Genomic DNA, 14639 nt, shown 5'->3' on the forward strand with positions numbered 1-14639 from the left:
TTGTTATGACTGGTATACGAACTATTTTCTAAAAATACGATAACGAAGCCTCAGTAACGATACTTTCTTTTGGTATTTCTGCTCTCGTGTGACCGCCGCTTTAACCGTCATCCTCATCACCAGATGGACTGGTTGAACTTCACACATGCCTGCTTTCTGGGGATGTGACGTCACCAAGGAGCGAATAAAAGTAAAGCAAACTCATAGCATTGAATTTAAACTCCAAAGGATTAAGCCTCTTTAAAGAATGCAGTCCGTAAAATAGATCACCTAATCTTACACAACGGCATACTCAGTAAGCCACACACCCATAGCTTATGGAAAATACACCCACTGGCATTTGTGCGAGAACTCGTGTTGATCTATGAACTCACGTGTGAAGCGGGAATGAGTACTTCACATTAGTCTACCGGAGGAACCTGTTCACAGGCAGAGCGCTCGAGTGTTTGCCAATGGCCAACTCTCACTCACTCAACCTTTGCTCGCCAACTCCATTTTCCCTTTCCCCCAAACAACCTTTGGTCACAAGCCAAACCTAACTGGGGAGCAGTAGCATGATCCATTATTACTCTATGGGCCCTTTAAAGATAAGACTTGACCAAATAAATTGTGGATCATAGTTGGGCATGAGTTGAGAGAAAAAAGTTTAAAGAAATTAAAATACAAGATTATTATTGGATAAAATGTATTGTTGTAGAACATATCACAATAGATTTCATGTTTTAGTTAAGTTTATAAACTAACTACGCAGTTCAAAGAAGTAGCAGTTCTCATTAAAAAAGCATTATCAATTAGATATTGATTTTATTCAGCTAGCTAGTGAAAAGGTTTACTAGGGAAGTAACTAGCTATTGTAGACCCGTCGGAATCCATGTTGGCGTGTATTGTAAGAGAAGGAGGAGGAGGAACCACACAGACAGAATGGTATTCAAATGAAGATGGAAACTTTTAATCAAAGTTTATTCTTGACATTTACTGCAGAAAATGGAAAAATCCTGCCCGTTTAAAAAAAAAATAAACATCAAAAACATGTGGGCCTTCATCCCTGAACTCAACACTGCATATTACAACACAAATTAGGACTAAAAAACATGACTAATAGTCATAAATAATTGAATATATAAAGCCTCGTGAATAGCCTAGTGTAATGATAATAGTCAATAAGTGCAGTCATTTCCTCAGTGGGCCATATATGAGTAACATGTGAACAATAAATATACAGGTGTGATAATATGGAGATCACTTTGAATTTAAGGATTTTGCTGGTTGGCTAAGACCCATAGCCAGGTTAATCTGGTCTTTATCCTTTGACAACACCCCTTGGAAATCTAAAATGAAGTGGGAGGTTTCAGAATAATATCCATTTGTGAATTTTTCCCGGCGGTGTTGGGCTAAAGATGCCATATTGTCGTGATGCAAGGCAGCCATGATTTTCCACATTGAGAAACTGAGCAGTTGGTGAGCCATTGACATCAATTTTTGTCCTAGCGAGGGTTCGAGCAGCACCTTTAGCTGAACCCTTGTTTTGTACAACACGCATCAGTGCATACAAACTGCCCTGGCTAGATTGTTTCGTGATTACACACACTGCAATGCTGACGGAGGTCAGTATTCTGAGCGAGGAAAGATGGTGACCGTTAAGCTACCAACTGAACGCTGTATTAAGAATTCAGCTATGATAGCTAAACAATGACAAAAGGAACCATTACCATTCCACACAATTATCCCAATGCTCGTATTCTTAAAAAAATGGAAGCAACCACTACAATTCACGTTTCAATGGCTGCCTCCATTTTGGTTGTATAAGAGCATAGGAATGTTATGGTAGTAATTGTATGTTGGTCACTGTTTAGTAATTATTTTGTCATTATGTGAGAGACTGGCGTTTAGAAGACGGGGCAAACTATGTTACTGAATATTTATGTTGATTTAGGGTTAGTCCTAGAACTCTCTCGGGAAAATCACAAGATGGAGGAGTATCGCCTAACAAAATAAAGCCCATAATGCATTCAGATGTACACGCCCTATAGGCAAAACCACCAAGCCAGGACAGTTCGTTTGGGCTTACATTTGTTGTACAAACCCAAGATAAAGGAACTGCAAAAATACTAGTTTGGAAGACTAAGGATGTCAATAGCTCACCTACTGCCTAATTTTGTAACATGCGTACATCGTCTGGGATTAGTTGAACAGAATTCATGGCTGATAATATGTTGACACAGACATTGTCAGTAACCTTGGGTCTGAACCAACCCTCCAAATCCTTTAAACCCTTTGATACATCAACCTGTGTGCCTTGCTGCATTCAAATGTCACCCTTGCCCTACATCCTGTTTTTATTTAAATCCAGCTACCTTCTGGCTTTCCATATCTTCCGATCAGAATATATAACACATACAGTAGTTGGAACAGTGTTGTCTTTTAAGGCAGAACCTATAGTATGACATACAAAAGCTATTTTCGTTGCCAGCTTTTAAACAAATAAGTATTGATAATTGCATGTCCACTTACTGGGTCTGCCATTAAAGACAACAGCACTCCTTAGAGATCATTCCCCGTTCAGGGAGTGGCAGTGAATAGTTGGCAACCTTGCATAATATTTTGAAAAACAAATCTTACCCATCCAGTACCTTCCTTGTTATCAGGTCTTTACAGATTTTCATGAAGAGAATTCCTCTTTCCATATCTGCAAATCAAGCAAAGCAGTTACTCTTACCTGGTCCATCTTCCCAAGCAAGCTTTAGTGAAATACTCACTCCCTTCTCTTCTGTAACGTCTGAACTCTAGAATGTGGAAAACTGCAGTATTCTGACTGCAATGTGTCCAGGTACTAGTCTTTCTTCGCTAGCATCGGCTGTCGAAAGGGTTAGCTAGCCCTGGAAAAAAATGGACGCTCACTACCGGGGGCCACGACACTGCAATCTTTTCTCCATTGGCGGTGTGCTTGATGCTGCCTTCTCTCTGTCTCAACATGCTGTCTGGTCCACTGCGCTGGGGCTGAAGAGGTCCTGTCTGCAATCTTCCACACTAGCGATGCTGAGGGCCACACTTGGAGGAGTTCCTGGCTGTTACACTCCTACTGGCTCAACACTTGAACATGTGAAGTCTGCGGGCCCTTGCCTGAGGACTCTACTCAAAACTCCCTTGTCCTCCAACCGGGTTCAAATTAATAAAAAAATACATGTGGAAAACAAAACTGTTCTTTTTTTGTGGGGACAAAAACTTAATTTTGTATACCTCATAAGTACAAGGTATGGAAAAAGAAATGAATACACTTCTGATGAGCTTTTTGCTGATCCAATGACGCACTGAACTTCATGGCACTTTACTAGACAATTTTATTTGTTTTCTACTTCTCAAAATACTTGAACAATCTAAAATTCTGCTTTCTGTGTACAAGTATAGTGAAAGATCCCTTATTTCTAATCTAAGACTATTGTTTGTAGACACGACACACTAAAAAAGGAAACACATAATCTGTTTCAAATACAAAATCAAAATACACGCTTCAACTGAGCATTCATAATGACTTCAACAAAAACGTATACTTTTCTACGTAAAAGGGTGTATGTCTAAACCAAAGTTGACAAATTGGTTGATTTAAAATTCATACGAGCAGAAATCGAATCTACAGGAAAAAAAAAAGAAATAAAAATGATATAGGGAACTGACTTTAGATGTAAAAATAAAAAAAGGATATTTTTTCCTCATACCATAGGCACAATACATACACTTCAGATGCACAGAAGGAAAGAAAAACGTTGAGAAAGGGAAGATCTAACACAAGTACGGAAAGGTATCATCTACACTTCTTCACCAAAGTCCTTTGTTTTTCGCCAATTACATCTCCCATTTAGCTGTGGTTCTGTGTCTGACTCACTGCCTCTATGTAACCTGCAGCTGGCCTGACAATTCCTTTGCTCACCTCCTCGCCTCTCCTGCTAAGAACTGAAGCCTGTTGAATGGATACAGGATAAAACAAAGTTAATCTACGCTTTACCGGTGCACTCTGTACTCTTTGTGTGATCAGGGTCCGGGCAGACAGTGAACTCACCAGGGGGTCAGTCAAACGGCTAGTATCGCCGGGAGCCGTAGCCTCCTCCACTACTGCCTCCACCACTACCACCTCCTCCACCACCACCTCCAGAGCCATATCCTCCTGGGACGAACAGAAACACAGAGTGTTTGTTGACATGTATATTTTCAATGCAGGATCCGTCACACAACCCTGCCGTGCACGTGAAACTACAATGTAGGATGTTTTATTAAGGATGCTTAACCTCTGTCTTATCCAAGGTCATCCTATTGTCCAACCTGTCTCACCTCCATATGGTCCACTCGAGTTTCTACCAAAGTTGCCGCCCTTCATGGGTCCGTAATTGGACTGGCCTCCACTGTAGTTTCCAAAGTCATTGTAATTCCCACCTCCTCCTCCTCCACCTCCTCCACCTCCACCGCTGCCAAAGTTTCCTGAAAGTGACGAGAGTCCGATTTCAACAAAGCCTAGCGCTTCCACTTCCGGTGCAACATGAATCGACAATGGCCGCCGAAAAAGAACAAAGGATATTTATTTAGATGGTAAACCGGAGGAGGTACCTCCATCGTTGTAGCCGTCGTTGTATCCACCTCCACCGAAGCCCCCACCCTGGTTCCCATATCCGGGACCTCCACCACCATACCCTCCTCCTCCGCCGCCCCCGCGACCGCCGCCAAAACCACCTCCCCCGTAGTTTCCACCTGGACCACAAACCAGGGTTCACAAGCATTGGCATTCATGATTTTAAAACTTGTTTTTGAGTAGATCAAACGTCATAACTCATTTCTTAGGGTCAAGTAGTCCACTTATAATGAACTATGAAAATCTTCTAGGTAAAGAGAAGTGTGGATGAAACTATTGGATTTTAGTTTTTATTAAAGGCTCTGATGGCGCAATATTAAAAAGGTATAACGGTGGTGATTTGACTTTCACCCATGACTTGGTCTGGCAGGGATTACATAAAAAAAAATTAAGGGCTGGTTTTATGATACATGCATCTGTCAAAAAGATTGTTAGAGGAAACACCCAAATCCAAACGGAACTAAGATTCAGGGGAGAACCTGATCTACAAAGAGGCAAATAGTGAAGAGATAAGCAAATCTGATTATTCTTTTGAGTATTCTTAAGTGGACGGCAGCACTGTATTTGACTTTCGCTAAACCTGACTGCTTACCATCACCATATCCATCGTATCCGTCCCCGCCATAACCACCACGTCCTCCACCGTAGCCACCTGCAAAACACGTGGTTATCATAGGTCACCTAAAGACTGTGAACTAGGTAGAAGCATACGCGCGCGTGTGTGCGTGTGCGTGTGTGTATGAAGGCAGGTCCTCACCTCTGAAGTTGCCACCTCCATAATTACCACCCCTGTCCATGAAGTTTCCGGAACCTCCACCTCGACGGGTAATGAGAAGAGACTTTCTTTAGACAAAGTCCCCAACATGACACGAGGTCAACACAACACATTGAAAGAGCCCCTGGAGCGGTCGGGCACTACTGGTGTACGGATACTCACTGCGCTGGTTGGACACTGCGTTCATCTCTTGTTTTGAGAGGGCTTTCCTCACCTCGCAGTTGTAAGAGTTGATGGTGTGGTATTTCTGGACTGTAAAATCAACCGGACAGCACAATGTGAGACTTTAATAAAATAATATTCAGATTTAGCAATATTTTCAAAACAAGTGTTATAAATCTAGATGTTCCAATTGCTGGAGGATTTTGTGCTATCATATCACCTTACCATACATTCCAATGAGTTCATCCACACTTTACCCCAGAGGGAATCAAACACCTAATCCAGCAGTATTACTGCCTTACTCTACATGTCGGGGAAGACAGTAAATCAAACCCCACGCCTTGCAGTTTGTATGCCTTGTTTGACTAACGCTAAACAGGACCGCTTAAGTCCTTCTCCCACGCGTGAGTCATGGTAGGTCCAACGTTCACACCAAACCTACCGACTATTTTGTCCACGGTGTCGTGGTCGTCGAAGGTGACGAAGCAGAAGCCCCTCCTCTTCCCCGTGGAGCGCTCCTCCATGATCTCCACGCACTCGATGCGGCCGTACTTCTCAAAGTACTCCTGGATGTGGTACTCCTCCGTGTCCTCCTTGATGCCCCCCACAAAGATCTTCTTCACCGTCAGATGGGCGCCGGGTCTACAGGAGTCCTGAAACAGGCCAGACGATACGATGTGGGGGGTTAGTTAGCTGTGAAGACCTTGGAGACTAACTTTGGGTTAATTTAGGGTTTTGTTTATCAATCCAAGATCCAATCTGGGAGCCACAGCAGAAGTACAAGACAGCGACATTAATTTAAAAAGAGGGAAACGTTTCCTATATGGAATTTTCTGCTCACTTCAACACGTTACAAGTAGACATCACAAATTGTATGAGTATGGAAAACCATACGTTGATACATCATAACAGCTTGTTTACCTCTCGGGAAACGGCCCTCTTTGGCTCCACCACCCTCCCGTCCACTTTGTGTGGTCGGGCACTCATGGCCTCATCCACCTCGCTGCCGTTTGAGTACGTTACGAAGCCGAAGCCACGGGACCGCTTGCTGTTGGGATCCCTCATCACCTGCAGGACCACAAACATCCATTATTGCATTTATCCGCCTTAGGCTACCCTCAACCAATATTGGCCTCTTCGCCCATATGGCCCACATTGTACATACCACGCAGTCTGTAAGCGTTCCCCATTGCTCAAAATGGGCCCTCAAGCTTTCTTCAGTGGTTTCAAAACTCAGACCGCCGATGAACAGCTTCCTGAGCTGCTCAGGTTCCTTGGAATCACGACACTGGTAATACATGCGAGGAAAACACGAGTTATTCAATTTTTTGGAGAACGGGAGGCCAATTAGCGCTCGTTGATTGTGCGCTTTTACATGGCTATCCAGCTCAATGCTCGGGGCGAGCATGCTAAATAAACACAATGGTGATTCATTTAACTGTTACAACAGGGGTCAGCTCGGGGATGGTCGTTGACAACTGTGTAAATTGGACAGCGGCCTGTCAGTCTGTCAAGACCAGGCCCAAGCAGGCTGGAGCTGGTCCAGGACACCCGTCTTCCCTTATCTTAACACCGCGTCTGCCGCACAGAGATATACCCGCTTGGCTCTAAACTCAGCGGGTTTATATTAAGCATACGGCCACAACAGCATGACAAAGCCCATGCATTAACATATGCATGTTTATCCCGGTGGTATAACGTGAAGTCTCGGCCCCTTTGTACGCTTGAACGAGGCGGACGATGCTAACATGCTAAGCTAAATTACACGGCGCTTATGACGCCTGACCTACTGAGAGATATAACACCACAGATCCGGCCAATTCGGCCATCGTTACACGTATATAATGCATGCATTAGGAGCTATTCGTTACAACTGGTAGTTCATGTAATAGTTTCCTTGACATTACGCAATATGAAAATAATTGAGAGAGAATCACCTCCATTTCGTGGACGACTACAGGCGTAGAGCGGAACAGATCACGTGACGAGAACGCCCTAGTCGCGCGAGAACACAACGCGATTTCGTATCTCTGCTAATGCAGTTAGTGGGTCTATGGTTTGTACTCAATATTTTTGACCATGAATATATGTATATCATTATAATTCAGTGTATAGGAATGAATAACCCAGGACATATACTGCGCAATAAATGTATATGTATGAGCTTACATGTATTTTTTTATCGATAGATGTAGAGTCCTCAATGCATTATCCCGTGAAAAATGGTTGTTAGTACCATCTACTGGTAAAAGAGTATTATCACAGAATATTCATCAAATTGCCATTTGTGTTGGCTCAATCAGGGCAATATGTCCCCTACAATTTGCCAGCAATGTAGATTTGTGCATTTTTTTTAACCACGTTCAGTTTGCTGGATGAATACACTATTAGGGACTTTATGTATTATTCGTCTAGCGTAATTGCGATAGTTTAAGATTTCATAAACAGTATTTTGGGCCGAATATAAGGCCTTTCAGTAGGCCCTATTTGACAGTACAGCACTCAGCATCAAGGGCCATCCGTTTCAGCTACTGCTTGTGTTGGAATGAAGTTGGAGCGTGCTCGCACAGTATTGCAGTAGTTTCATTTAATCAAACTGGATTCAATTATCAGAACATAAAATGAACATATTACAAGACTGGTATTAAGTAATAATCTTTCTTGGTGTTAATGCATTTTTTGTCTTAAGTTAGACCTCTCTTGTTTGATTGATTGAACATGATCTATGTGCCAGACCTAGCAGAAGCTTGTGGAAGCTGACCAGTCTCTTTAAATTTACGGCTGTTTTATGGCTTAGACAATATCTGTCATTAACTTTATTATAGTGTGCAAGAAAAATACTGCCCTAATAAAAAAGATATGTTTTACGGACACCATTAGCGATGACTATTTATTATGGGTGCACAGTTCAAAATTAAGGAACTGTTTCATATTGGGTTTGGTCTATTTTAGTCTTCTGCAGATCGCGGCGAATACATTGATCTTATCGGTATTTTGGAGGGGATTACTTCATCAGCAGTTTGTGCCAACTATTCGTCTTGTTTGAACTCTTACAGTTGTCGTAAAAATTGCCCACTAAATTAGCGTTTAAAAAAGCCCTTTTATCCACATTATTTAATTAAGAGTTGAATTATTTGAATGCATCCCTCCGTCTGTCTGTCTGTCTGTCTGTCTGTCTGTCTGTCTGTCTGTCTGTCTGTCTGTCTGTCTGTCTGTCTGTCTGTCTGTCTGTCTGTCTGTGTTTGTGTGTCTCTCTATCTATCTATCTGTCTGTCTGTCTGTCTGTCTGTCTGTCTGTCTGTCTGTCTGTCTGTCTCTCTCTCTCTCTCTCTCTCTCTCTCTCTCTCTCTCTCTCTCTCTCTCTCTCTCTCTCTCTCTCTCTCTCTCTATCTATCTATCTATCTATCTATCTATCTATCTATCTATCTATCTATCTATCTATCTATCTATCTATCTATCTATCTATCTATCTATCTATCTATCTATATATCTAGCTATCTATCTGGCTATCTATATAGTATCCATATAGTTTATGGTATTGTTTGTTATTTTTCAAGAAAAAAATCATTGCCATCACACTGACGAATTGTTGTTAGAACCCACTGGTCTGCTGAGGTAAATATCTTTCTGCACTGATGCACATAAACAAACAAAACATAAATTGCAACATTTACGCCTTCATTACAAGTGTAACGGCCGGCCTCAGGTCTGTAAGTCTGTAGGCTATCAAACAGCAGCGGCGACCGGTGGATTCACGAGTAACGCTCTGATATGGACCCTGAGGCACCAGGGCGCACGGTGCTGGGCTGAGGGGTCTAGCAGCATCCGTCTGCAGCAGCGTCGTCCCGGGCGTGCATCTCCCTTCCCCACCGCCAGACAAACTGTTAATTCCACCCCCCCACCCACACACACACACCGCAGGCTACACAGGTACCTGCCCTCGCGGATACTCGCACACTGATGGAAATAACACAAACTCTTTTTCATTGTTAAAATAGGTTACTAATTATGCATATTAGCATATTACGTGATCTTTTATTTCGTTTTCATTTCCTGTTATTAATGGGGATTCTCTACTTTTCATTTTCCCGTCAGCCAATGAACTTGCTATAATACAAGATAATATTAAATATTAAATGTGATGTTTATTTATATGCATAAACAATAAATAGCAACCCTGTTTATTTTTTAAGGCGTCACATAAACAAACAGTTGTTCTCAAAGTAGATAAAACTAGTATGATTGTTCCTCATCAAATATAGGCCTAGGTCCTCCCATCTGCAGATTTCACATAAAAATATCCAATATAGTTTTCTGCAATGACAGGTGAATGATGCAATTATCTTCTGAGATGGGTCTGAAAGGAAGCACTTACCACCAGAGTTAAATAATTAACATGTTTTATACCCATTTTAAACCTTCAAATTATGGTTCACCGTATATCTTATAGTTCGAAACATTGACGAGAATCCTGTCAGCAAAAAAGACCCCTTTCGGTAAATCTTTAGCACTGTACATCCATAGGTGTCCCCGGTGGCAAATCGTGTCTGAGGCTCAGTTGTCACCGACTGTTTAGGTTATCCTTGCATGCGGGCAATTTAAAAGTGCGAACGATATTCAAAATACTTATTTTATCAACATCCTTCGAACAAGTAATGTCGACATAAGAAAAGTATAATTTATGATTTGAGAGGAACTAACAATAGGACAGTAGATGATGCTGAATGATGAGTTTTGAATTTATTTAAATGACAAGGTGAAGACAGTAGGGGGCGCCGTGTAGCCTTACAAGCTCTCACAGTCGGGCTGCCTCAAGATGGGAAACAATGTAATTTAAGCGAAACCTTTTTGATACTATCTGTGTGCACACGCAAGCCTTGCAGTTATTATGGCCAATCAAATATTTATATTAGGCTATATATTGAATAAGGATATACCTTGGGGCATGAATTATCGAAGATGCTTGGAACCATAAAACCTATACTCAGAATATCCTACATCAATTTTTTTCTCAAAACTACCAATTTCCCGACACCTAAAATCACATATTCATTTTACAACTATAGTGGTAGGGCCTTTAGCTATAGCCCAAAAGTCATATTATCTCCTTCAAAATATATTCAGGATCTCTAGCCTATTTTAATTTAGACAGTTGTCAGTATCCGCTAGATGGCGCTATTGTCCATGAAAACATGGGCCTCTCCATCCTCACGTCATTTTATTAATGTCAAACGATTTTTCCTAGACGCTAAACCAGCCTATCGTTTCCCCTTCCTGTCACTCATGGCATATTGCGAGCCAAGGCCCAAAGCCACCAGAAGTAATAGAGAGTATTTCATACGCATCTGCTTCTACTGTTTACATTATTTTGTAAAACAGTCATTACATATTATGCATGGCTCCTGTCCCCGAATTTTATTTTAGGGGACAGTTCATGTGTGTTGATTTCAAATACGCCACACGCCCATTGCCGGTGGAGAAAAAGGGTTTTCGACCTTGTCCTAAAGAAACGTCGACGTGTTTCATAAAGGAAGCCATCCTGTCATAACCCGGAGCGGGCAGACGGACGTACGTAAGTGGAAACGGTGAGGAAATGGATATTCAGAGCTGGGGATCCAGAGAGTCAATCGAGTCACAGTCCACCACCTTTTCGCATGCAAAGTACAAAGCAAACCTCACACACGAGTGTTGACCAGGATCCCTCTCTGAGGAATTCAGAGAACGAACAATTCATAGCATCTGTTTCCTTTTCACTTGAAGAGAGGAAACTGGGTGTAAATCACACCAAACATAAATAGAATCAGCATTCAATTTACAGGAGCTGAAGTTTGCCACATTGGCCTTGTAGTTGGGGATTTCTGTTCTCTCCTTCTCTGTTGATCCATACACTGCGATGCGGTTAGATTTAGAAGTAGGCTATGTTATCCAGTTTCAGTATAAATATGAACACAATGTAGTGCATTGTGAAATGTATTTACCAGAGTTGGATTATTTTGAGTAAAGGGCTTATTAAAATATGAATTACTTCCCTCAGGCTTAAACAAATTATAGTTATTTTTCACACTGGCTGCACCCATAGGAGATACAGAATGCAATGTTAAGTAACATATCCTCATTTAATGAAGAATTATAATAACAAGGACATAGGCCTACATGGTGTTTTTCCACATGTCAACCCTTACACTAGGCTTTATGTTTTAATTGACTGTTCCTTTTAACTTGATAAATATGGGCCCACTTTAGAGTTCAGCGCCAAGAGACTCTGGGATAAGATCTGCATATGCAACTTCTGGCATGCATGAAAGTTTTTTTAGTTTATTTAGTTTCTTCTTGTTGTTTCTTTCTTTCATCTTTTCTTTCTTTCTTTCTTTCTTTCTTTCTTTCTTTCTCCCTGCTTTCCAGTAGCCGTGCCCTTCCTCCTCTCCTCTCCTCCTCTTCTCCTCTTCTCCTCTCCTCCTCTCCTCTCCTCCTCTCCTCCCCTCCTCTCCTCCCCTCCTCTCCTCCTCTCCTCCTCTCCTCTCCTCCTCTCCTCTCCTCTCCTCTCCTCTCCTCCTTTCCTCTCCCCTCCTCTCCTCCTCTCCTCCTCCTCTCAGCAGTAGACAGAGGGGTAGGTTACAGTAACAGTTAAATACACCGGCCTATTGATGTTCAGGGAAGACAGCCAGATAGCCAGGGCCTGTAGTAAAAAAAAACCTTTATTTACAGCCCTCCGCGCGCAGCGACAGAGGAATGCTGTGTTTCCCTCTGGTGCTAATTGACTGCTGGCAGCCGCCGCACCCTGGGTCCTCTGTCCTGAGCCGCGGGCCCTCTCTGAGGTAATAACCAGCTCGGTTCTCTGTCTCCACCCCGTCCTCACTGCTCCCCGCTTCTATGGCCACCGTAAAGAAGTATTCCTCGGGAGTGTGTAATGAAATGCGAGTCCCCTGGACGCCTTGGAGTACTGGCTGGCTCTGTACTAGTGGGGGCGGTTCTGCTGCGGGGGTCCCAGATATTTATATTCACAGCACTCGGAGCCTGCTACGATGCTACATTACGGCTAGCTTCTGCTAGCTGGCTAGTTTCCGTTAGCTGGCTAGCTCCCGTTAGCTGGTTGCGTGCGGTCCTCTCCTAGTGTTTACCGTCTCCCTGGGCGACCAGCAGCACGTGGGAGGAGAGGGAGAGAGGGAGGGAGAGAGGGAGGGAGACACAGTAAGGAGGGGAGAGGGAGGAAGGAAGGGAAGGAGAGGGAGACAGAGAGAGAGAGAGAGAGAGAAGGAGGGAGAGAGAGAGGAGGAGAGAGGGAGAGAGAGAGAGAGAGAGAGAGAGAGAGAGAGAGAGAGAGAGAGAGAGAGAGAGAGAGAGAGAGAGAGAGAGAGAGAGAGAAGGAGGGAGAGAGAGAGGAGGAGAGAGGGAGAGAGAGAGAGAGAGAGAGAGAGAGAGAGAGAGAAGGAGGGAGAGAGAGAGGAGGAGAGGGGGAGAGAGGGAGAGGGGGGGGAGAGAGTGAGAGGGAGACAGAGAGGAGGAGAGAGGGAGAGGCGGAGAGAGGATGAAAGAGTGAGAGAGAGCAAGTGAAAGGAGGAGAGAAACAGAGAGAGAGGAGAAGAGGAGGGGAGGAGAGGAGGGGAGGGGTGGGGGGGGTGGGGGTCAGGCGTGGGAGGTGAGGGAAAACTGTCCCCCCCTCCCCCTCCCTAATTTTTGTGTACCGGCTACAAACGAGCATAAAAGTGCTGCTTTCACAGTTTTCCGCGGCGGCGGGCTGACATTGAGCCCCCCGGCAGCAGGAGACAAAGGGCCGGCTGGAGGATGATGAAGCCCCGAGCCGTGCCGGAGGGCAGGTGTTTCCTGGGTCCCCAGGGGGTCCCGGGGCTGGGGGTGGAGGGGTGGCGGGGGGCTACACCTGCCTTCTACTGGGCCCACCGTGATGGATCGACGGAGACGCGACTGACTCAGCACTTCAACGGCCCTACCTGGGATTAGAGCTCGGAGGACCTGATTGAAACCCACTGTCGTCCCACCAACAATAACACGCATCCATCTTCGGAGGGGCCAACCACCTCCCCCCCCCCCCCCCCCCCCCCCCCCCCCCCCCCGGTGCCTCTCGTCATCACAGAGAATGATTGCAGCGTTGATGACACGCCTTCCGTTGGCCGGGGAGCAGTGGCCGTACGCAGACGAGACGGGGTGTCTAACGGCGCTGCTCGGATACAGTTAACACTGTCTGCATCCCCCGCCCACGCGCTGAGGGAAGACCCTGGCAGCCGGGGATTCAATGTTTCGCCGTGCCTTCACACACACGGACATGCTGGTGCACAAACACACACACACAAGCGTACATGCATGCCTGCACACACGCGTACATGTGCGCACAATCGCACGCAAACACAAACACACAAACACGCACGGACATAAATACATACATACATACACATACAGACTTACACACATGCATACATATATACATACACACACACATACATACACACACACACACACACACACACACACACACACACACACACACACACACACACACACACACACACACACACACACACACACAGACACACATATATATACATATATATGCACACACACACACTCAAACACATGCATGTGTGCACCTGCAGTGCACATGTAGAAACAAAGAACCTGATTTAGCAGGTTTTAAAAGGTAATGTTTTTAATAAAGCTTTGCTCCATTTAGTTTTAAATAGCCACATGACCCCTGGGGGCTCGGGGGGGGGACGGGGGACGGGGGGGGGGAGACGGACTAATGCAGTGTAATAGCCAGTGTTGGCACGGGTCATTTCGCAAGTCGACTCAAGCAGGCCCTAAGCGGGCGCCTGTACTGGGATGCACTTAGAACAGCTTTAGATGTTATTTTCTTCATTTTTATTTTGTATTACTTAGTACTTGTGTTGAGTGTATTTTAGTCGTATTTGCACAGCCTTTACACGAGCAACGTTCTTTTGATATTTGAAGCTTAGTTTCGACAGGTTTTCGGGAACACTTTATAATAAGGTGCCATAATCCATAACAATCTAGTCATTACCTTACCCTTTGTTAATATTTGTTAATTGTTACTAAAATATCTATTTGGCACAA

The 14639-nt window shown here is 44.0% G+C and overlaps 1 protein-coding gene across 4 annotated transcripts; it reads right to left on the bottom strand.

Annotated features, from left to right (window-relative positions):
- Nucleotides 1-933: 933 nt before the first annotated feature.
- hnrnpa3 (heterogeneous nuclear ribonucleoprotein A3) lies at nt 934-7580 on the bottom strand. Of its 4 annotated transcripts, none has more exons than XM_030342688.1 (11): nt 7493-7580; nt 6721-6843; nt 6477-6623; nt 5998-6208; nt 5556-5645; nt 5376-5435; nt 5211-5270; nt 4597-4737; nt 4324-4470; nt 4055-4159; nt 934-2686 (listed from the first exon to the last, which is right to left on the bottom strand). In XM_030342688.1, the coding sequence occupies exons 1-10, from the start codon at nt 7496-7498 to the stop codon at nt 4074-4076; spliced, it is 1071 nt and encodes a 356-aa protein (XP_030198548.1). In that variant the 5' UTR covers nt 7499-7580; the 3' UTR covers nt 934-2686; nt 4055-4073. The 4 variants fall into 4 exon arrangements, with proteins under 4 accessions (XP_030198548.1, XP_030198546.1, XP_030198547.1 ...); XM_030342686.1 differs by having other exon boundaries at nt 4315-4470; XM_030342687.1 differs by lacking the exon at nt 934-2686 and adding an exon at nt 3319-3955.
- Nucleotides 7581-14639: the final 7059 nt, after the last annotated feature.

The sequence above is a fragment of the Gadus morhua genome, chromosome 20, assembly GCF_902167405.1.
Source record: "Gadus morhua chromosome 20, gadMor3.0, whole genome shotgun sequence".
Lineage (NCBI taxonomy): Eukaryota > Metazoa > Chordata > Actinopteri > Gadiformes > Gadidae > Gadus > Gadus morhua.